At 44.8% G+C, this 23,744-nt stretch overlaps 3 protein-coding genes across 4 annotated transcripts in view; 1 reads left to right on the forward strand and 2 right to left on the reverse strand.

Moving 5' to 3' along the window:
- Positions 1-23,744, forward strand: part of LOC117900135 (potassium voltage-gated channel protein Shaw) — a 47,713-nt gene that overhangs the window by 19,445 nt on the left and 4,524 nt on the right. The window contains exons 3-10 of one of the 2 annotated variants that reach the window (XM_034810361.1): positions 13,033-13,182; positions 17,158-17,290; positions 17,359-17,538; positions 17,604-18,101; positions 18,156-18,452; positions 18,518-18,727; positions 18,814-19,072; positions 20,915-21,262. In XM_034810361.1, the coding sequence (XP_034666252.1) occupies positions 13,033-13,182; positions 17,158-17,290; positions 17,359-17,538; positions 17,604-18,101; positions 18,156-18,452; positions 18,518-18,727; positions 18,814-19,072; positions 20,915-21,262 (2,075 nt within the window). The remainder of the gene's footprint in view (positions 1-13,032; positions 13,183-17,157; positions 17,291-17,358; positions 17,539-17,603; positions 18,102-18,155; positions 18,453-18,517; positions 18,728-18,813; positions 19,073-20,914; positions 21,263-23,744) is intronic. The other variant, XM_034810360.1, reaches the window with a different exon arrangement.
- LOC117900137 (aldehyde dehydrogenase, mitochondrial-like) lies at positions 2,888-4,965 on the reverse strand. Its single transcript, XM_034810364.1, has 4 exons — positions 4,779-4,965; positions 4,437-4,585; positions 4,274-4,370; positions 2,888-4,210 (listed from the first exon to the last, which is right to left on the reverse strand). The coding sequence occupies exons 1-4, from the start codon at positions 4,902-4,904 to the stop codon at positions 3,017-3,019; spliced, it is 1,566 nt and encodes a 521-aa protein (XP_034666255.1). The 5' UTR covers positions 4,905-4,965; the 3' UTR covers positions 2,888-3,016.
- Positions 5,509-10,298, reverse strand: LOC117900136 (aldehyde dehydrogenase, mitochondrial). Its single transcript, XM_034810362.1, has 4 exons — positions 10,104-10,298; positions 7,089-7,237; positions 6,926-7,022; positions 5,509-6,862 (listed from the first exon to the last, which is right to left on the reverse strand). Exons 1-4 carry the CDS (start codon positions 10,227-10,229, stop codon positions 5,669-5,671), a joined length of 1,566 nt encoding a protein of 521 aa, XP_034666253.1. The 5' UTR covers positions 10,230-10,298; the 3' UTR covers positions 5,509-5,668.

The following is a 23,744-nucleotide window of genomic DNA, read 5'->3' on the forward strand; positions in this document are numbered from 1 at the left end:
ATATTTTCTTTTGGTTTTTTGTTCATTTTTTGCCAACGTTTTTGTATATTTTCTCTAGTCTTTTTTTTTTTTTTATTTGTCCTTTTGGCTTATCTGCGCCGTGTCCATGGCCATTTTCCGGCTAATGATCAAAGTGTTGGCATGGGACTACCGCCGCCAACTCCTGTTGATGGTCTTGGTCCTTATCCCAATGGTTTTCGTTTCGTTACTTTTCTATCCATTTGGCGCTGCCACTTCAGGCCTCCATCTCCAGTCTCAATCTCCATCGCCACTCATAACAATGTAATCGAGTGTGCACACTGCGATAAAGTCGAGTTGCCGGGCACTTGGCCAGTGTCGTGTGGGGCACGGCAAGGGACGGACACCCGCCTTTTGGCTGCTGCCTTTCTTGAATGAAGTGCAAATTCTGAATTATAGTTATTTTCTTTTGCTGTCGTTGGCGGCAGGATAATTATGGCAAAGACTGGTAGGATTCGAGGCGAGTCGAGTCTCGCCTCTCTCTCTCTGTCGCTCTGAGGAAATGATTTTCAATTATGGGCCGGCACTCGAGCCTGAACTAAAAACTACAACGCTCGAGCGCACCTGTGCACGCGCCTCAATGCGCACGGCTGCGCTTTTTGGCAATCATCATTCGCAGTCCCCAGTCCCCCTTATTCACTCCAACTGCCTCTTCCACTCCCATTCCTAGTCCCTGTTACTGTTCTAAGGGATGAACCCACTTGCCACACACACACTTCTTGGCCACCTGCCATTTTTCGGGGGTATTAAAATTGGCTCATGGATCATTTGCAATTTTAACGGTTCTCTTCTTCCTTTTGTTGTGTATGTTTTGCTTTGCTTTTGCTAGTTTTTCCATATTTGAATATGTATGAAATGCTGGCTGGATACCAAGCGAAAATCAATTTAAAACGAGAAGGGACGTGTGAGACGCTTCTTACGCGTCACAACTTTTATACCCGGCACTCAGTACTACATCTGCACTTTAGCGGTTATTTGTCAAATTTGACATTTTTTCTTCATCTGTCATCTACATCAACAACACTGCTCACGCCAACACGCTCCTTTAGCTCGCCACCCTCCCCTAGAGCAACACACTGCAGAGTCAGGGCAGAGGCAGCGTCAGAGACGCGGCAGAGGCAGAGGCAGAGACGTGTCCGAGGCAGAGGCCACCAACTGCGCGAAGCAGAGTGTGTATGAGAGAATGTGTAAAAAACCAATATAAGCTGTGGGACGGGGTGGGTTTAGCCACTGCAAATTAATTTCTTCATTGTGGCTATAATAATGATCCAATCAGATCCCAATTTGGTGATCTGATAGATATGGTAAATTTGGGAGGTTTTCGCCCTTTTGCGGGGGCGTTACACTTGTAACAGTGTGAGCATACAGAAGTATGGATGCAAAATTTGGTGGCTCTAGCCTTTATGGTCTCTGAGATCCAGGCGCTCAACAAGACGGACGGACGGACGGAAGGACGGACAGACAGACATGGCTCTATATACTCGGCTATTGATGCTGATCAAGAATATATATACTTTAAGGGGTCGGAAACGATTCCTTCTGTGCGTTACATACAACCGTTATCCGCACAAATACAATATACTCTTCGAGTACCGGGTATAATAACTTTATACCACTCTCTCCCAAAAAACCAAAAAAAACCAGCAAAGAGCAGAGCGAAAAATTCGGAAGCTGGCGTACAATAATTGCGTATGCGCCGTGTGGGGCTTATACAATTTTTCCACTTCGATTGCGCACCGTAGCAAAAATCGAATTAAGTGTGAAATATATTCAAATGGCATAAAAAATGAGTGTATCCTCGTGGAAACCATTTAAAAAGAATTACCAAGAATTTTTGGCATGGTAAAAAAAAATGTTTCATGAATACATTCATAAATCATACACAATTAATTAAGAGTGGATGTGAGTGTCCTTTTATGGAGAGAGCGGCATACACCGGTTGTCACTTAAATATGCAAACTTTTTGCAGGACCTTTTCCCCCTAACCCATAAATAAATCAAGCAACCTCTGCGCTCTCTCTGGCCTCTGGCCTCTGCGTTTTGTAATGCATTTACTGCTGCCCCCGGGGGCGGGTTGGGTTTGGAGTGTAAAAGCAATTTGCTGGCATTGTAAAAATTGAAATACAAATTTTAAATAAATTGCATACAAATGCGCTTATTCAATTTCGCAAAACAAAGTGGAAAATAAGAGGAAAAGTTTTTACCACAGCAGCCAAAAGCAAAGCAAAAGCAACCGCAAAGCACTTGACACGCTCAGCTGCTGTCCAATCTAATGGACACAACCGCTTCCCAGGCTCTCTCTGGGTCCAAGATGTCCCTGATGCTGCTGTTTCTGTCCTGGCAAATCCCCCAAAACACACACACAGACACAAACTATACACGTATGAGTAAAACAAAACGAAGGAAAATGCCAATAAATGCAAATAAATTTAAGCTTATTTCAGTGCTAGTTTTTCACTGCTTCTCTCCCGCCAGCTCCTATCCTGCTTCTCACTTGTGTGTGTTTCTCTGGCAATCAATATTTTTCTCAGTGTTACTGTTGTTTGCACTTCCTGTCTGTTGTTTGGCGGATAAGCAAAATAATGACATTCGGTTCGAAGAGTGCCATAAACCATGCCAAGAAGCTATCTGCAAACATCCTTGTACATGAGGGATCATACATAAAAAGCAAGTAGATTACATGGAACAAGAACATGCGACTAATGGTTAGGAAAATGTATGGAAAAAGGGTCTGGAATATGTAGTGAAATGTAATATCTCAAGTGCTTTCAAGACTTTTTTTTTAAGTTTTTATATTTCAAAAGAGAATTTAACCGAATGGAAAATAAACACAGAGACTGACTGGCCAAAGAATATGGATGAATGTATCCGTTTTTAGCAACATATCGTATGTCTAATATAGAAATGTAGATCGCGTGTAAATGTGAGCTTAAGGCTAACCAAGAGAGGTTGAGCACCTAAACGGGATGGACCCCTGGTCCAAGGACTGCCTCACTTTTTAGGAGTTCTTCTGTGGCACCTTGACAATGACGCTCTTGACCTCCGTGTAGTTAGAGAGCGCATACTCGCCGTTCTCACGGCCATGGCCGGACATTTTGTATCCTCCAAATGGTGCCTGAGCGGGCAGGACATTGTAGGTGTTCACCCAGACAGTGCCGGCACGCAGACCTCCGGCAATATAGTTGGCCTTGTCCAGATCCTTGGTAAAGACAGCGGCGGCCAGGCCGTACTCCGAGTTGTTGGCACGCTCAATGACCTCATCGAGCTTCTTGAAGCGAATCAACTGCTGTACGGGGCCGAAGATCTCTTCGCGGGCAATGGTCATGTCGTCCTGAACATCGGCAAACACCGTGGGCTGCACAAAGTAGCCGGGAAGACCATCGGGACGGCTTCCGCCGGCCACCAATTTGGCGCCCTGCTTCTCTCCCTGCTTGATCATGCAGAGAATCTTCTCCATCTGCTCTTGGTTAACCTGGGGACCCTGCTCGGTGTTCAGATCGAAGGGATTGCCCACGGTCCTCTTCTTGGCGCGCTCCGCACTGCGCTCCACGAACTCATCGTAAATCTTGTCCTCCACAAAGGTGCGAGAGCCGGCACAGCAGCACTGGCCCATGTTGAAGAACAGAGCAAAGTGGGCCGTCTCCACGGCGTAGTCAAGGTCCGTGTCGGAGAGAATAATGTTCGGGGACTTGCCGCCCAACTCCAGAGTCACGCGCTTGAGGTTTGTGTTACCAGATGCCGACTGGATGAGCTTTCCCACTTCCGTGGAGCCAGTGAAGGCCAGCTTATCAACATCAGCGTGATTGGCCAGGGCAGCGCCGGCTCCACCGAAGCCAGGCACCACATTAACCACACCCTCCGGGAAGCCAGCCTCCTTCACCAGCTGCGCAATGTACAGGGCCGTCAGAGGGGTCTGCTCTGCAGGCTTCAGCACGATGGTGTTGCCGGTTGCCAGCGCGGGTCCCAGTTTCCAGGCCATCATTAGAATAGGAAAGTTCCAGGGAATAACTTGACCGCACACGCCCACAGGCTCGTGGCGGGTGTACGCGAAGAAATCACCGTCCATGGGAATGGTCTTGCCATGGTTCTTGTCAGCCCAGCCGGCAAAGTATCGCAGATTCTTGATGGCCAAGGGTAGATCCACATTGAAGGACATGCTGTAGGGTTTCCCGTTGTCCAAAGTCTCCAAGCTCTGCCATGGGATAGAGTTGATTAGTACCATTGAACTGGGATTTGTTGTAATCTTAATTCTTACAGACAAGTAGACCTGATCACGCTCCATAAGATCCGCCAAACGGTAGATCAGACGCCCGCGCTCCGAAGCATCCATACGGCGCCAGGGGGAACCCAGTCTACAGGACACAAAAAACAATCATTAATCATTATCTATTCATTCGAAATCTCACACAAAGACTCACTGGAAAGCTGAGCGGGCAGCCTTTACGGCAATATCGATGTCCTCCTTATCGCTATCCTGAATTTCAGCGATGCACTCCTCTGTGGTTGGGTTGATGGTCTCAAATGTTTTGCCCGATTTGCTCTTGTGCCACTCATTGTTGATGAACAGCTATAAAGAGGTTAGAGAGTAAATGAGTAGCCAGAGACTGGGAGAGAGCGACAAGCAGAGCAACAGCAGTTGCAGTCGGCTCTGGCCCGACTCAAAAACATGTTGGCACACTCTTTGCAGTCTTTATTATCGCGTCTTATTCGCGATAAGCGCGTTTTCACTTTTTCGTATTATTATTCATTTGCGCACTTACTCCGGTGTAGAGCACCTCCGGTGTGGTCTGGGGCTTAGGTAGATCAGAGTAGTGGGCCACAGCTGCGGCAAAGCTCTTGTTTTGCGAACGCAACAGGGCGCCGCCGGTCTTCAAAGCGCGCAGCATTGTTGTATTTCTTTCTTTGCACGGAAAATGAGGAGCGAAACTAGAATTGCGCTGCCTCTCGCGAAACCTACGTAGAAATAATTTAAGTGTCTCCGTAGAGATGTGTTCGTTACACGGGCACGAAAGTCACGAAAATAAATAAAATTTTGTTTTTAAAGCCGCTTATCCAGCACTGCGGAAAAGAAATCTGTAAATATCTGTTTAACTTCATATACAAAAACTACTACAGCTACTTTTCGATTACGTTTTCTTTTGTCTCCGTAGAGATATGTTCGTTACACGGGCACGAAAGTCAGGAAAATAAATTAATTTTTGTTTTTAAAGCCGGTTATCCAGCACTGCGGAAAATAAATCTGTAAATATCTGTTTAACTTCATATACAAAAACTACTACAGCTACTTTTCGTTTACGTTTTCGTTTGTATATATGTATCTGCGAACATGCGACCTATGGGTGAAGAAAATGTATGGAAAAAGGGTGGGAAATATGTAGAGAAATGTAATGTCTCAAGTGCTTTCAAGACTTTCTTAAAAATTTTTGTATTTCAAAAGAGTTTTTATACACTTAAAGAGAATTTAACCGAATGGAAAATAAACACAGAGACTGACTGGCCAAAGATTATGGATGAATGTATCCGTTTTTAGCAACATATCGTATGTCTAATATAGAAATGTAGATCGCGTGTAAATGTGAGCTTAAGGCTAACCAAGAGAGGTTGAGCACCTAAACGGGATGGACCCCTGGTCCAAGCACAGCCTCACTTTTTAGGAGTTCTTCTGTGGCACCTTGACAATGACGCTCTTGACCTCCGTGTAGTTAGAGAGCGCATACTCGCCGTTCTCACGGCCATGGCCGGACATTTTGTATCCTCCAAATGGTGCCTGAGCGGCCAGGGCATTGTAGGTGTTCACCCAGACAGTGCCGGCACGCAGACCTCCAACAATATAGTTGGCCTTGTCCAGATCCTTGGTAAAGACAGCGGCGGCCAGGCCGTACTCCGAGTTGTTGGCACGCTCAATGACCTCATCGAGCTTCTTGAAGCGAATCAACTGCTGTACGGGGCCGAAGATCTCTTCGCGGGCTATGGTCATGTTGTCCTGTACATCGGCAAACACCGTGGGCTGCACAAAGTAGCCGGGAAGACCATCGGGACGGCTTCCGCCGGCCACCAATTTGGCGCCCTGCTTCTCTCCCTGCTTGATCATGCAGAGAATCTTCTCCATCTGCTCTTGGTTAACCTGGGGACCCTGCTCGGTGTTCAGATCGAAGGGATTGCCCACGGTCCTCTTCTTGGCGCGCTCCGCACTGCGCTCCACGAACTCATCGTAAATCTTGTCCTCCACAAAGGTGCGAGAGCCGGCACAGCAGCATTGGCCCATGTTGAAGAACAGACCAAAGTGGGCCGTCTCCACGGCGTAGTCAAGGTCCGTGTCGGAGAGGATAATGTTCGGGGACTTGCCGCCCAACTCCAGAGTCACGCGCTTGAGGTTTGTGTTGCCAGATGCCAACTGGATGAGCTTTCCCACATCCGTGGAGCCAGTGAAGGCCAGCTTATCCACATCTGCGTGATTGGCCAGGGCAGCGCCGGCTCCACCGAAGCCAGGCACCACATTAACCACACCCTCCGGGAAGCCAGCCTCCTTCACCAGCTGCGCAATGTACAGGGCCGTCAGACTGGTCTGCTCTGCAGGCTTCAGAACGATGGTGTTGCCGGTTGCCAGCGCGGGTCCCAGCTTCCAGGCCATCATTAGAATAGGAAAGTTCCAGGGAATAACTTGACCGCACACGCCCACAGGCTCGTGGCGGGTGTACGCGAAGAAATCACCGTCCATGGGAATGGTCTTGCCATGGTTCTTATCAGCCCAGCCGGCAAAGTAACGCAGATTCTTGATGGCCGTGGGTAGATCCACATTGTAGGACATGCTGTAGGGTTTCCCGTTGTCCAAAGTCTCCAAGCTCTGCCATGGGATAGAGTTGATTAGTACCATTGAACTGGGATTATTTTTAATCTAAAAACTTACAGACAAGTAGACCTGATCACGCTCCATAAGATCCGCCAAACGGTAGATCAGACGCCCGCGCTCCGAAGCATCCATACGGCGCCAGGGGGAACCCAGTCTACAGGACACAAAAAACAATCATTAATCATTATCTATTCATTCGAAATCTCACACAAAGACTCACTGGAATGCTGAGCGGGCAGCCTTTACGGCAATATCGATATCCTCCTTATCGCCAGCCTGAATTTCAGCGATGCTCTGCTCTGTGGTTGGGTTGATGGTCTCAAATGTTTTGCCCGATTTGCTCTTGTGCCACTCATTGTTGATGAACAGCTGTAAAGAGATTAGATAAGGGTTAGAATACAGAACTCAGAGGTACACTTTACTTATTTATATCCATATCGTTTCCATAATCTGGCATATTGCATTTTTTTGTTCATATTACACACAAAGTTTCAATGAATGCCGCACCTCAATTTGATGAGCACTCAGACTGCTGTTTACCCCTATTGAATAATCATCTGATTGTTCAGTTAGCATGTGAACTGGCTGACCAACAGCGATAATGCCCCCTCCTGCCACCAGTTTTTTGTAATCAGAAACGTTTACCGGTTAACTGATTAGATTTGAAATGAACGCACGCCATCTCCCCAAGATGTTGTTACCTTTTATTATTATTTTTTATTTTTACAATCAAATCTATCTGTAGTCTCACGCGTTCGACTATATAAAACTTTCCATCGGACCACACGTGTAGAACCATGCCAGTGTCTGGGCTCGTCTAGACGATCGAACTTGTTTTGGGGGTATGTACATATGTATATACGCACATAAATATGTACGTAAGTAGCTTTTGTTTTCTATTAAAAAAAATTAAAAATGTTGTCTGCAAAGCATAGAGCCTTGGCGCAGCCAGCTAGTGGCAGACTTTAGGGAGCTGTTTTTGGTGATAAGGCATGGCATAAGCCCATAAAACAAGAGTGAATCAACCGATAAGAAAAGTATTAAGTGGGTTGAGACATCTGGTAGATTTTTGATACCTACTGATATTTGAGGGGTTTGTTAGATGCTATCTTATGGGGAAACAGCCCACAGCTTAATATTCGAACAAAATCGAAATTAGTTCTAAAAATATTGACTTTAAATATTCCTGACAAATCTACAAATACTTGGTGGAGATTTCCTGTCAATGAAAATAAAGTTACTGTTTCTATAGATCATCGGGTAATAATTATGCCATTAAAATTAAATTAATAAAAAATAGATAGCTGATCTCTCATTTCTTAAAATGGTACATAAATAATAATTTCCCAATCAATATTCAAACAAAGCTCCGTTCTTCCTCTACTTATGGAGCTACACGCCCATATGCTGGAGACGCAACAAAGCTCCTGCCAAATCTGAATGGGAATACTCTTTGGTTTCGTTTAGAAACCACAAACTAAAACCCCCCGTCTCCTCTCTCACTGATTCCAATTAAATCTAACGAACGCTGGGGTTCTAATTATCGCGCGGAACACAAAAAACACGAACAAACTTGTAAAATCGTACAATTTATGCAAGTTTCCCTCGCGGCATGAGCATATATGTAAACGAGAAGGGACGTGTGAGACGCTTCTTACGCGTCACAACTTTTATACCCGGCACTCAGTACTACATCTGCACTTTAGCGGTTATTTGTCAAATTTTACATTTTTTCTTCATCTGTCATCTACATCAACAACACTGCTCACACCAACACGCTCCTTTAGCTCGCCACCCTCCCCTATAGACACACACTGCAGAGTCGTGGCAGAGGCAGGGGCATAGGCAGAGACGTGTCAGGGGGAGAGGCCATAAACATCACGAAGCAGAGTGTGAATGCTGCGGGACGGGGTGGGTTTGGCCACTGCAAATTAATTTCTTCATTGTGGCTATAATAATGATCCAATCGTATCCCAATTTGGTGATCTGATAGATATGGTCATTCCCTACGGAATGGCGTTTTTAGTTTTCTGCTATCTTCAAAATTGTAGATTTGGGAGGTTTTCGCCCTTTTGCGTAGGCGGAAGGGGGCGGGGCCCATTTTTGAAATACACTGGTTTCAGTGTGAGCATAAAGCAGTCTGGATGCAAAATTTGGTGGCTCTAGCTCTTATAGTCTCTGAGAACTAGCCGACAAACAAGACGGACGGACGGACGGACGGACGGACGGACGGACAGACAGACATGGCTCAATCGACTCGGCTATTGATGCTGATCAAGAATATATATACTTTATGGGGTCGGAAACGTTTCCTTCTGTGCGTTACATACAACCGTTATCCGCACAAATACAATATACCCTATTTACTCTTCGAGTACCGGGTATAACAACAAATGCGGAAAGAAACCACAAAACATGGAGCGAAGCGAAGATGGAGGAGGAGGGTACCGATATTGAAAGAGCATTTGGCAATTTAGCGACGAAGTGACATAACTAAGAAATGGAAAATAACAGAAGCAGCAGCAAAAAAACACACATGGCGGGGAGAGAGAACGCCATAAACGAAGCAGTGTGAATCTCAGATTTGATACCCTAGAAAATCAAACGCGGATGAGGTCAAGCGATTAGGTTCAGATTTGGTTTGACGAGGCTTTGGAGAACTCCTAGAAAACTAAGTTAAGTTTTAATAGTTTTTTTCTTACATGCGTTTTAACCAGCTCAAAATATATATACCCTAAGTAACCTTACAATTGCAGAGAGCGCTGAGTCCCAAAAACAACGACAGCCGGCTGTTTTATGCTTTTTCGTTCTCTTTTGTCTATTTTTGCCGGCCCACGTTTCGCGTCGGCCACTTTCTTGGCGTAATACCCTACAGCTGCGACTTTCAAGCTGATTTTACCCCATTGATAAGCGTAATACATGGTGTGTACGTGAGCTGAATTTTGTGTGAGTCGGAGCCCCTGCTTATTTGCTCTCTGTGTTTGTTGGCCACAAAAGGGTCCAAAAGCCAACACTTGAAAACTTAAAAACCTGATTTTCGTTTACAGGGCATTAGAAATGAGTAGCCCAGAGACCGAGAGAGAGCGACAAGCAGAGCAACAGCAGTTGCAGTCGGCTCTGGCCCAAGGTCAAGTCAAAAACATGTTGGCACACTCTTTGCAGTCTTTATTATCGCGTCTTATTCGCGATAAGCGCGTTTTCACTTTTTCGTATTATTATTCATTTGCGCACTTACTCCGGTGTAGAGCACCTCGGGGTTGGTCTGGGGCTGAGGTAGATCAGAGTAGTGGGCCACAGCTGCGGCAAAGTTCTTGTTTTGCGAACGCAACAGGGCGCCGCCGGTCTTCAAAGCGCGCAGCATTGTTGTATTTCTTTCTTTGCACGGAAAACGAGGAGCGAAACTAGAATTGCGGTTGTTGAAGGCACGGCCGTCCACGGGCAACTGTAAAGCAGCCTCAGCGCCGCCTCTCGCGAAACCTACGTAGGAATAATTAAAGTGTTTCCGTAGAGATGTGTTCGTTACACGGGCACGAAAGTCACGAAAATAAATAAATTTGGTTTTTTAAAGCAGGTTATCCAGCACTGCGGAAAATAAATCTGTAAATATCTGTTTAACTTCATATACAATAACTAAGTTGGTAAGTTTTCACGACTTTTTATAAAGTTTTTGTTAAGTGCCATCTCTAGACCCTACTGATAATGAGAGTAAGATAGCTACACATACATAGTAAGGTAGTTGGAAAGAAGAGAGCAGCGTCAGTATTTTTTGAGTGGAAGAGAATGAAAAAAATTATCAAGTGCAGACCCTTGAAGGGGAACACAAAAAAAAGAAACAAACAATAACAAAAAACTATTTTTGCACGGATTCGAATTTGTATGCAAAAGAGGGTATACAGTGAAAGGTCTCTCAGTGAAAATCAAAAGCAGAACAAGTCGATGTTCACTCCAGAGAGTGGTTCCTGTGTTTCTTATAATATTGCTTACTGTGCCGGCAAGCGTAGCAGAATTTATGTATGTGAAAAAAAATCTAGAAAATAGTTCGAGATATTTCCATGATGATTTGCAAGTTTATAAAGATGAGAATGGAATTCTGAACAATTTCATAATATCAGGAAATTAAATAAAAAACATGAGCAAATAAATTGTAGTATATAAAAGCTTATCAGCATTTATTTGTGTCCATCAATCAACATTCTAGGCAAATCGTTAAAAAGCTCTCAATGTTTATTTTTATTTCTCCCTAAATTTTCCACTCTTAATTCGGTTTGTTTCCACTCAAAATGTTAATTTCCAGTTGCCTACTTTGCGGCTGTCAGCGAAAATTCATAGAATAGAACCCTCGAAATTGATAGCCCCCAATGGGTTTTGTTTGTCCATAATTCATTAAAAGAGATTTGGAACAATTTGTCAAATGGCTTGGTGGTGGTGGTGGGACTCGTATTTACGTAAATATATTATTCCAATCGTAAATTGAAAGCTCAGCGCAGCTGTCAAGTGAATCACGCTTTCCAGCATCAAAATCAAAATCAGAGGCAGAACAAACCACAGAGAAAATCCAATCGGCTGACTGGAAAAACTAATTCGATGCACGAAAATGCTATGCAATTCAGAAGAGTAAATTCAGTAGAGTAAACATTGCGTATGTACAAGGGGTCTGGCGTTCGAGTCGGAGCCAATTACCATCGTCAAACAGCCGAAATAAACTTTAATGGCTATTGTTATGCGTCGGTCCCTGTTATTGATGATTTTGCCTGTGGTTGAGGCTGGGGGAATGGGTATGTGAGTGGCTGCTGCTGTTGTCCTCGGAGGAATAAAATATTTAATAACCGACGAGAGAGAACAAACAGTTTGGCATAAAAATCACATTTCATATGGACAACTCAGCCTCAGTAGAAGCCGGACTCTCTTGCCAGCTCTGGTCTCTGCAGGACACGCACTTAAATGTCAGTGATTGCAGGACGCTCTCTGAACCCATCCCCAGGAATGTGTGGGTTATAAATATACAGAATGAAATTTACAACAAATTGTTGGAAATGACTTTCAATTGAATTTAATTACGCCTGGTGGGAGCCGTTGACGTTATCGTTGTACTTCCATCCACATGCGAGTGCGAGTACTCGTATAATTTTATGGATGATTACGTAAATTAAGTTTGGTTTTCATGCGGCTGGATGATGTGTGTGTTGTGTATGTCTGTGTTTGTTGCAGGTGTGTAATCGAGGCGGGAATATGATTAACACCGATACTTCTTCCCATTCGCTGCTCGATGATGTTTCATTGATGCTCTCAAAGGGCAGCTGAGCGCCAGAAATAATTTGCAACAATTTACAAATATTATTCTCATTGGAGTGAAATGGAGTGCTGGCCTCAAAGGAATGTTAATGATGATGGAACTTTGCTGGAAAAATAACAAAGACTCCTTTGATTTATTCCTTGAAATTTTATTGAAATATTTAACAAATATTTATTTGTTTTCCTGCCTTCACTTTAATTGCAATTCTGACTCACATTCTGGCCCTTTTAAAATGCCAGCCACATGTCCGTTCCCACATGGACTTATTACCATATTTCAGGCCATTAACAGGCACCACCATTAACCCCCCGACCTGCCGTGCCTCGAGCAGGACTTTTAGATTGACTTTCGTCTGCTTAGGCGAAAGATAAACAAATGCCCGAAAGGATAAATAGAAAATCCATCAATTTTGTGCGGTAATCATCTGCCTGTCCAAGGTTACATCAAACAATAGAAACCCAAGCTCCAATTTTAGGATAGTAAAAACTCAACCAGAGCACCGAACACGGACAAAAATGAAAGATAAACCAGTGGAAATTTCAGGCAAAAAGAACCCAACCAGGGAGATGGAAAAAAACTGAAATGTATGCAAATGGCTTATGGCTCGAGGTTTTTGCTTACACTTGCTTGACCCTTAGCCTCCCACGCTCCCTCCCACGCCTAGTGTGTTTATGGCTCTCTTTTGGAGCCAGAGGCAAAAGGAATTGGGCTTCAGGAGGGTCACGAGTTATGGATTAAGTAATTTGTTAAGTTATTAGGTGGCCGCACATGGCGAATGCGCATTGCGTATTAGTTATTCCCATGAAAATGCCTTGCCATGCCGCATATAATTTATATCTCTTTATTTTTCTTTTTGACATCCTTTTTGCAGATATGAAACCTACAAGGCAACGCTCAAGAAAATACCCGCAACTCGCCTCTCCCGACTGACCGAGGCGCTGGCCAACTACGATCCGGTACTCAATGAATACTTCTTCGATCGCCATCCCGGTGTGTTCACCCAAATCCTCAACTATTACAGGTGAGCAGAGAGGGGGAGAGCTCAAGAGGGGAGCATACTAATTAAGTGGCTGACGGTGAAAGGTGCTTTAAACGTGCAAAGACTCTGAAATGGCTGGGAGAACTTCGTCCTCTGCATGGTAATTACATCGTTTAAGCTGGCAGGATGTTTGGCATTTCAATTTCTGTTGCTGCAATGATTATCCAGCTGATTAATGGCAGTCAACAAATACAGCGTTTCCCCGATGAATAAACAAACTAATATTTAAACGGCTGCAAAACAAGCCCCCCCCTTTCCCATAAGAGAACTCAAAATTAATCTCAACTTTTTGGTGCTGCAAACGTTGATACAACATTTTTGCTTCTGGTTGGGTCATTAGCGGGCTCATTTATCTTCGGGGTCTGTGCTGCGTTTCGCTCCTGCGATGCCTTAAGTTGTTTAAAATTAATGAAACTTTGTTTTCTGGCCATCTTCACCTGCTGGTTTTGGTGCAGCTGCAAATGAAGATCCAGCGCTGTCAGCAGCATCCCCTGGCGATATCTTCATTGATTGGACAGCAGCACCAGTCCCCAGTTCCCCGCCACATCCTTTCCGTCCATAGCTCACGGGTCTTTGGCCAAACAGTTTTCCAACTCAATTAACCAGGCACCCCTCCACAAAGCCCCACAAAGTCCCGCATACCCCACGGAAAATGGTGTCAAACGAGGGAAAACAGGAGAAAGAAAAAAAAAACGGTGCAACATCCAGGGTTGATTGGATATGAAACTGAGTCCTTCAGGGTGGCAAGGGGGCCCCCTACGTATCTCCATTATCCCTGGGGGGCTAGGGGTTGTATAATCAAATTATGCACGCACCAAAAGCTACAGACAATTTGTGTCTGTGTGTGTGCCAGAGGAGGATTTCACATTCATATTGATAAAAGCTGAGTGGAATTGACGGTGCAGCACAAATTAGATGGGAGAAACGTGCGATAATATGCGTTTCTTTATCGATTACTTATCGATTGGATGACGATGATGCTGACGGTTACGAAGGAGATTAGAAAACTGAGAGAATTTAAAGTAAGGTACAACTTTTCGTGTAGGATTTGAGGCTTGGATTTTTCTTAAGTTTTGTTTTTATTTCTATAAAGATCGAGAAGGGACGTGTTAGACGCTTCTTACGCGTCACAACTTTTATACCCGGCACTCAGTACTACATCTGCACTTTAGCGGTTATTTGTCAAATTTTACATTTTTTCTTCATCTGTCATCTACATTAACAACACTACTCACGCCAACACGCTCCTTTAGCTCGCCACCCTCCCCTAGAAACACACACTGCAGAGTCAGGGCAGAGACGCTGCAGAGACAGAGGCAGAGACGTGTCAGAGGCAGCGGCCGCAAACATTGCGCGAAGCAGAGTGTGAATGAGAGAATGTGAAAAAAACAACAAAACCCTGCTGGACAGGGTGGGTTTAGCCACTGCAAATTAATTTCTTCATTGTGGCTATAATAATGATCCAATTGGATCCCAATTTGGTGATCTGATAGATATGCTCACCTATCCTATCTTCCTATCTTCAAAATTGTAGATTTGGGAGGTTTTCGCCCTTTTGCGGGGGCGGGCTCATTTTTGAAATACACTTGTAACAGTGTGAGCATACAGAAGTATGGATGCAAAATTTGGTGGCTCTTGCTTTTATAGTCTCTGAGATCCAGGCGCTCAACAAGACGGACGGACGGACAGACGGACAGACGGACGGACAGACAGACATGGCTCAATCGACTCGGCCATTGATGCTGATCAAGAATGTATATATTTTATGGGGTCGGAAACGTTTCCTTCTGTGCGTTACATACATTCACTTTGTGCACAAATACAATATACCCTATTTACTCTTCGAGTTCCGGGTATAACAAGTGCAGTAAAATGCAAACTCTGCCCAGAGTTCCGTTTTAAGTCCATTAAAAGTTGTTCCTTCTTATTGTAAGCCTAGTAATCCGCACATTTTACATTACAAATAATGATTTTTCACAGCTTGCAACTGCAGCAAAGACTTCCTGCAGTTCCTCCTGCAGCACAGAGCTCCTGCAGTGCCCAAGGGAGCCATTGTCCATTGCTTTTCCACTTTGCCTGCACAACATTAAAGCAAAAGTCGCGTTGACATCCAATCGATGGGTCATTATTTATGCACATTTAAGCGCAGAGTCGCCTTATATGCGGCTGATCAGCGGCTGTTATTGCGGCAAGTGGGACATACGGGTCACTTGGAAGGTCAGCTATAAATATTGATTGTAGTGGTTGAATCGCTGGCAGCCCGCTGGTCCTGCGTATGCTTTACATTTTGTATTGGACACTTGATGAAATGCAAGGACAAAAGGCAGCAGATAAAACCTGACCAAAATTTTAGTTTTTGGGCACAGGGAAAATGGGAAAATATTGTAAAGGTATGTGGAAGAGCTTTTTGGAGCGGCGGTGGTGAATTTTCGAGTGGTTTTTATGGTGGAAACCAATTACCGATCCATGGGAGACAGCATGGAAAAGAATTATGGCGAAAAGCCCTCGCTGAAAATGACTGCAGCGCACTTCGAGAGATTAAAAAGTCCAGGACGAGAGAAGATAAAGGTATTTAAATGATGCGACTAAGGGATACCCAGCATGGGTGATAGCTGGGTACATTTCGAGAGTTTTGGAGGGTTTTATGAAGTGTAAAATTATTTTATTTTCACTTTAAACAAGCTCATTCACAGGAACAATTTTTCCCTCCTCTTCCTCCAATCCTATTGCAGGGTATTTTGATCCAAAAAATATATAAGAACATATTCCTGCCATTAAAATGACCGTGCATATTTTCCAGCGGTCATGTCAAAATGCCAAAGACGCGTTGTGTATTTTTGTGTCAGGAGGGGCAGTACCTCGAAGGGCAGAGCAGATGGGGGGTGTAGTTTTCCTTCGTTGTCTTTTTTTTTTATAATATTTTTTCCAAAGAGTTCCTTGTAGAGAAATGATTTTTAACAAGCGCACAAAAGCGCTGCCAACCAACACGAAAGCGAAAAAGTTGCGCACAAAAAAATGGACATTCAGGATATGCACACATGGTGCATGGTAGGGACACACACACGTGGAGTAAAGATATCATCCAAAAATAAAACAAGGCAACAACTGGCACCGCCCATTCCCCCGTTGTCGCTCTCGTGGCTGTCCAGCAGCTGATATGGCATTACAAGTTGGCCAACAACTGCAGACAAGGACGAAGGTCCATCCGCTCTCGCTTCCATCTCCATTTCCCTGCCTGCCCTTTTTGCGGAAAGTTGCCCTTTCAGCCATTTACTGCAATTTGCACACAGAACCCAGAATAATGAAATAAAGGGTCACCGAAGCGGTAGATGCCCTTTGATTTGCCGGCAGCAATGTGATGTAGTGGAAGGTATTGTACCGCTTTTGAAAGTACACACATTGTTGCACATGCAGTAGGAGCAGGGGTAGCCGGGGACAAGGGTCTAGAGCTGTGCCACACTATGGTCACACACGAATGGAACAATGGCCAAGGCAGCAGCAGCAGTCGCAGCAAGAACAGCATTATGAATATGCCACGGGGCTGCTGGGTACTGCAGCTGAATGTCGAGTATCCACACATTTACCTGCCATGCATATGGAATGGATACGAGTGCCCCTACACTTCTGCCACTTGCCACATCTCCGCAATTTGAAGCCACAATGTCAGACGTGCCATTTTGGCCATAATAATAAGGAGACAGGACTAAGAGCAAATGTGGCTTAAACGGAATGTCGGGTAAAGTCCATGAATTTGTTTACAGACGAAACAAGAGAGACACAAGAGAGATACTCGTACAAACAGGAGACCCAAACGGACCCCATCTGCTCTACAGTTTTGGCCAATTTTGAGGCCAAGAAATTACCGAAGATTGCAACAAAATTTAAAACGAAAGTGACAGACAAAATCTCTGGCAAATTTTGGTTTAATTGTATCACAAAATTCTCCCTCTTCGACAGAACTGGCAAACTGCACTATCCAACCGATGTGTGTGGCCCTTTATTCGAGGAGGAGCTGGAGTTTTGGGGCCTCGACTCGAATCAGGTAGAGCCCTGCTGTTGGTCAACCTACAGCATACATCGCGATACGCAAGTGAGTTGCAGATGGAGAACTTTTAAACTCTAAAGAATTAACTATATCAATGTTATGTCCTCCTATAGAACACCTTAGCCATATTAGATAAGCTAGATATTGAAAATGAGAAGCCAACGGAGGAGCAGATAGCCCGTTTATTTGGCTTTGAGGAGGCATTGAGCAACGGCGAGCTTAACTGCTGGCAACGGCTGAAACCCAAGATTTGGGCCATGTTCGATGAGCCCTCAAGTTCCACAGGGGCGAAGGTCAGTCCCTATAACTAAACCTAAGGCAACAACTAATCCGTAGGCGTTCTCTTCTGTCCCTTTAGATCGTTGCTGGCATGTCGGTTTTCTTTATATTTGTTTCTGTGATATCATTCTGCCTGAAGACCCATCCCGGCTTCCGTGTGGATCTACCCGTCACCCACAATGGCGCACACAGTGGTTCCCATCCGCATGGTCATGATCCGCTCGGTGAACCACCTCCACAGACGACGCATCAGTATCATCAGCATAGCATTACGCCGCCCAGCGGCAGCATTGGGCCCACCTTTCGTGTCACGAACTACACGAGCTACAGCAGCGGCAACTTCACAGCTGCCCAGGCCACGCCCATAGCTACAATCAAGGGCAATCAGCGGCAGCGCCTGAAACGAGACCTTAATGCCAGTGTCATAAATGAGTTTATCGATGATCAGCTGCTGGAAAACAATGGACGCAGGCAGCATGGTTGGATCGAGACATACGGCCAGCCCCATGAGGCATTCTTCTATGTGGAATTGGTGTGCAATGTGTGGTTCTTCATTGAGGTCATCATTCGATTGATTGTGAGTGCTGCCAGGCAAGAGAAACTACACAGATTTAACACTGCATTTTCGTAGGTCTCGCCCAATCTGTGGCAGTTCATTAAATCCCCCGTGAACATCATTGACTTTACGGCCACATTGAGCTTCTACACCGATGTGATGCAGCGCATGGGCGAGTACACGGGCCTGCTGGAGGCCTTCTCCATCGTACGGATAATGCGATTGTTCAAACTGACGCGACATTCGCCGGGACTGCGCATTCTCATACACACATTCAAGGCCTCGGCCAAGGAGCTAACGCTGCTCGTTTTCTTCCTCGTGCTGGGCATTGTGTTCTTTGCAAGTCTCGCCTACTATGCGGAGAAGTTGCAGGTAAGTGGTTGGCAGGTGACAGGTTTCCTTTGAGGGTATTCCTATCTGATGATGGCTTTTGACAGGACAACCCGGACAACCAGTTCAAGAGCATCCCATTGGGACTGTGGTGGGCGATTGTGACCATGACCACCGTCGGCTATGGCGATGTGGCGCCCAAAACCTATCCGGGAATGTTTGTGGGCGCTCTGTGCGCCCTCGCTGGTGTCCTGACCATCGCCCTACCCGTACCTGTTATCGTTAGCAACTTCTCCATGTTCTATTCACACACACAGGTGAGTGAGCAGGACACAGGATGTCTCTCTTTGAATTACTGTTTACTCTGCCCGTCCCCCGTCCCCCTTCTCCCGTTTGTTTACAGGCCCGCTCCAAGCTGCCGAAGAAGCGACGTCGTGTCCTGCCCGTGGAGCAGCCGCGTAGGAAGCGAGAACCCACGGCTCCACATCGCGGGCGGACGAACGCCATTAAGCAAACGCCGCCCACTGTGCCAGGAATGGTGGGTGGCGGTGGTGGTGGTCCGGCTGGCGGCGGGGGAGGAGGCGGTGGTGCGGGCCATGCTGCGGGCCATCCAGCGGCAGCAGCGCCCATGTTCAAGGATGCATTCGGTGGTGCTAAAATTGGTGAGTACACAAGGAATGATACCCCTTGCTGGAGGGAAATATATAGATATTATTTCGTAAGTCTGTCTGGTAGTAACTTGTATGTATTTTATACCATCTTAAAAATGTTGTGGCATCAACAATGCTGCAGAAATAATGTTGTTGTTTGGTACAGTAATGCATCTGGGCATTATCTACCTAAATTTCAAGTCGCATACGAATTAGCTTGCATTTAATACTACAATTCCTTTAAAACGGACAAGTTATGGGTACCTCATGGTCGGCAGGCACGACTATATACATACATACATATTTTGCATATTCTACTATCTGCCTCTCCCTCTCTCTTTTTGGTAGTTTTATAATTTGTTGTACTTTTTTTCCTTTTTGCTTTTTTGGCCTGCAGATGTTTAGAGCAGCAGCCTCAGAGACACGAACACACGCACACACAGACGCTCACTGCAAACAATTAACACACACACACACACAGATACATATGCTCCGCAGTACTGTACGTCCCCTCCATTCTCCACACACTGCTCTCTGTTGCTACTGGGGGCCAAACTAATTTCATTCAATTTCTTGTTTAATTATTTTATTATTTATGCACCCTTCAGTGGGTGAGCAGTGAGCTGTTATTTAGCATTTACTACCGCCACCTGGCCTCTGCCCTCCTGCCCGCCTCTGGAGAGTCCCCTTGCTGACGCCCCTGGGGTCCTTCCATGTGGTAAATTTCCATTTTACTGATTATTCAAAAGCATTCCCGACAGGGGGAGTTAGAGGGCCAGATTCAGGGGACAAGGACAGAGACAGGCAGTCAGGCACACATGTGATGTGGTGGCGCCTCCGGGCAGCAGTACTTTAGTTGATATGGCATGCGCTCATCCAAGACACAGGATGTTCCCCTCCTGCAGTCGCCTGCATCGTCCTGCACTGCAATTGTGCAGTGGAAATTCGTTCTCAAGAAATGGCAAAATTTACTGAAAGGTTATAAATCTGTTGTCCTGCTAGGATTTATAATCTCTCTTTGGGTTTGTTTAATGCTCTCTCGTGTCGGGGAGACGACTGAGCTAGATGCTGAGTCCATTAATGATTGGATTTTGTGGCAGAAGATCTAGTGTCGGTTATTTATGATGTTTATTCAACAGAGGAAATATATTTTAATGTTTGCAAAGAAAAGTTTGTGATTTAATGAAAGAGTAGAGTGCTGGATGTAGTGGTTTCAGGATTTTACAATTTAAGACGAGTAAAAATAAAATGGGAAAGCGTAGCCCTATGGGAAGTTTTTGAATGAGAAACTGTATCAGAATTGATTAGTTTTAGATGAGTATACAGCATATATCAAAGAACTAGCTAGCAAAGTAGCTCAAAAGGCACTACAAATACAGAACTAGGTTTTGTAGAAATTCGTATTGAATGTTAAGAAACCCTCTGCAATTTAGGGACTTACAATTTTTTTGTATTAACTCTGCCAATTGTTCATTTGGTATTTCTTAAAATTTCATACAAAAGTATAATCCATCTTTAAGCCTTTCTTTGTGTTCTTTTGAGTCGTTTTTGTATTCTAATATTACAAATTGAAGATTCAACCCCTGTTTTACTCCATTTCCCTTCCATTCAACTTTGACGTGGCTGCTTTTTTCGCTGTTTTAATTACTTAATTTGTTTTTGATGTTGGATTATGATTATTATTCGTGTAAAATCGTATATATTAAAAACATATATATTTAATTGTGTGTGTGTCCTACATGTTGTATGTACTCGTATATATGTATGTATTTCTATGTCTATGTATTATGTATATCTATGTCCTTTGTGCGTGCTGACCCACCCCCCACCAACACCACCATAACCACCTGGCAGGCACTGTGAATGTGAATGGCGTCAATGTCATTGGCCTGAACCATCCGCATACGCATCCGCATTCGCATCCACATCCGCATAGGCAACTGCCACCGCCGCAGCCAGCGACAACGACGACACCGACGACCGCGCCAACGACAGCTACAGCGATGACAACGACCTATCAAGTGCCTACCCACAACACCCACAGCCATGCCCATGCTCATGCCCATGGCCATGGCCATGCCCATGCTCCTGGCTATGCAGCGACGTTGACGTCACCTACCGGCGCCTCGGCAGCAGCTGTGGCCACAGTTGCCGCTGCCGCCGCTGCTGCTGCAGCCTCTGCTGGTCCCTCGTTCATCAGTTGTAAGTGTAGTCCTGTCTCTCTCTCTCTCTTGCTCTACCCATCTGCCCCTCCACCTCTCTTTGTCACACTTTTTCTCTGTATCTGTAACTGTCTTGCTCTCGCTCTCCCCCTGTCTGTCTCTCTCTCTCCCTCTCTGTTGCATGCCGCACGTGTAGAATCGTAGGCGAAAAATAAGAAAATATCCTTTTAATGTCTGCATAAGAACTTTTTATGTGCTTGCTACAATTAGTCGGGTCGGCCATGCTCACCCTTTTTGCCTTGTTGAAATTTATCGCATGCTATAAACTTTACTCGAGTGCCATAACTTTGTCACTCTGACTGTGACTTTCAGTCAATATAAGAGGGGACGAACCTCCCAAACCTACACGAAAAAAATGAGCATAACTTTTTACGTTTATTTGCATATTAAAAGCTTTTCGTGGGGGGCTAAAATTCAACTCCTTTTTATTTTCTGGCATTTAACTTTAATTGCAATTTTATTATGCACTCCCGAAAATCCTTTTTATGTCATATTTCAAAATGGACACACAGTCACACCCTAAAAGTACTCACTCACTCATACATGGAAATAAAGTTCCATTTATCGTCAAAACAAATTGAAAAAGTTTTTCCATTTGCTGGACCCATGCCTGGCCGTCCACTGGAAAAGCACTGGAAAATTATCTAACACCCCATAGCGTTGCGGGCAAAAAACCTGTCGAAAAATACATACTACATACTCACTTAGTATATAATGTGGAAACCTGGCTGTGTGGAAATTTTTTGAGCAGCATAAAGTGCATTTTAATTAAAGCGCCACGAAGGCTCAAGGGTGCAAGTCCATGCCCGGGACTCATTTCTTTCAGGAAAAAAATGGGAGGAAAAGGCCAAGCGGAAGGCAGTTTTGCGGCTCTGTAGGCGATTAATTTCTTGAGCCACTTGCAAGCTTATGAAAAGTGCAAGAAAAATAAGGAAAATGCCCGTCGAAAGTTGAAAGTTGCTTAGCTGAAAATTGTTTAAAAGTTTGACATGGCCAAGGGGCGATTAAAATGTAATGAGGGATTACGTGTACGTATAAATGTGAAGGAACTAATCGGTAAAGCAGTGGAGTCAAATATATATTTAATCCAAAGATTGCACACACTAAGAGTGGCTCCTGTTTGCCAGCCTCTTTTATAATTAAACTTCCTAAACTGACTTTCGGTGCCGAAATTTGCATGGCACTTAGTTTTCTTTTGCTCTATTTTAGCACTAAAATTTCCTTGACTTCACAAATTCCTAACAAATTTTCCCAGAAAAATGTAATTATAAAGTGTTTTCTTTGTTCCGCTGCTGCGTGGAGAGGAAACTTTTATAAGCCGCTTAAAAGACACAACTTGCCCCCATTTCCGGTGTGCACTTTGGCACGTTTTGTGGCGCCACAATGTCGGAGGGAAGGTCGGGCGTGTGGCAAAATGACGTTTCGCTGTTAGCCGGAAGTGCAGGTGCCGCTGACATTTGGCAGGGGCTGCGGTTCTCTCTCTCTCTCACTCTCTTCCCCAGCACTTCTTTTGAGTCACAGTCTGAGCTGCTTTGCATTATGTGGAGGTGTTCCGGCTGCAGGCTTTTGCCACTCTTGCATGCAAATGATGGCGGGGCACAAAAATAGCAACTAAATCATTAGCAGGCAGGCAGGAGGCAGCCGACAGGCAGCCCCTGCTTCTGCAGGGTTTCTTTCAGGGGCTTCTAGTGGTCATTAAGCACACACACATACACACACAATCAATAAGGAACAAGGCAAGAGGAGCCAAGAGGCGTGAACAAAAATTTATGGCCACAGTGGGGCAAAAGTGCACACACCCGTGGCCCGGAGGCAGCAACAGTCAGGAATTTCAATTAAAGCTGGCCCAGTGTGTGGGTAGATGGTGCAGAAAGCTGTTAAGAATCCGCAAGGCAAAACCAAAACCAAAACCCCCAGTACCGACCCATTCCTCGCCCTCATTCCTCTCCTGCTAGCTGTACTATTTATTTTTTGTTCCCACCCAACGATCTCATTCTACCGCTCTCTCGGTGGAATACTTCTTCCCTGTTGGAGTTCGCGCAAATTAATTTTAATATTTAAAATTGTTGCACTCGCTCAAACATCTACTGCAAAAGTAAATCATTTCCCAGCAAAATCCTCAGCGTTGCTTGGCAGGGGCGAAAACCACTTCAAAGACTGACAAATGTCAGGCACACTATAGCCAAAAGTGTACCCCTCTGCCCTCTGCAAAGATGATGGCATTTGCTGATGGATTGCTGCTTGAGTTGAGAAATTGTATATTTTGAAGAAAAGTTGTAGGAGTTTTGTAATATTTTATGGGATATAAAGTTGGCAAAGGTTTTTGTTTATTTTGCGCAAATCTAAGCTCTAAAATAAATTACATAATAAATTCTATAGCAGAGAACTCGCAGAACTTTAAGACAGCTGTAAATTATTGATGCCTAAATTTTGTGGCCAATATTTTCAATGTAAATTGAGCC

Source organism: Drosophila subobscura, chromosome U (assembly GCF_008121235.1).
Source record: "Drosophila subobscura isolate 14011-0131.10 chromosome U, UCBerk_Dsub_1.0, whole genome shotgun sequence".
NCBI lineage: Eukaryota > Metazoa > Arthropoda > Insecta > Diptera > Drosophilidae > Drosophila > Drosophila subobscura.

Bases quoted from the DNA above. Each gene is read 5' to 3' on its own strand.
- LOC117900137 (XM_034810364.1), bottom strand. From the start codon at position 4,904: ATGCTGCGCGCTTTGAAGACCGGCGGCGCCCTGTTGCGTTCGCAAAAC. The intron at 4,586-4,778 runs GTAAGTGCGCAA...ACCTCTTTATAG, and splicing joins CGGAGGTGCTCTACACCGGA to CTGTTCATCAACAATGAGTG. The intron at 4,211-4,273 runs GTAAGAATTAAG...ATCCCATGGCAG, and splicing joins GTGATCAGGTCTACTTGTCT to AGCTTGGAGACTTTGGACAA.
- LOC117900136 (XM_034810362.1), bottom strand. From the start codon at position 10,229: ATGCTGCGCGCTTTGAAGACCGGCGGCGCCCTGTTGCGTTCGCAAAAC. The intron at 7,238-10,103 runs GTAAGTGCGCAA...ATCTCTTTACAG, and splicing joins CCGAGGTGCTCTACACCGGA to CTGTTCATCAACAATGAGTG. The intron at 7,023-7,088 runs GTGAGTCTTTGT...TGTGTCCTGTAG, and splicing joins GCTGCCCGCTCAGCATTCCA to ACTGGGTTCCCCCTGGCGCC.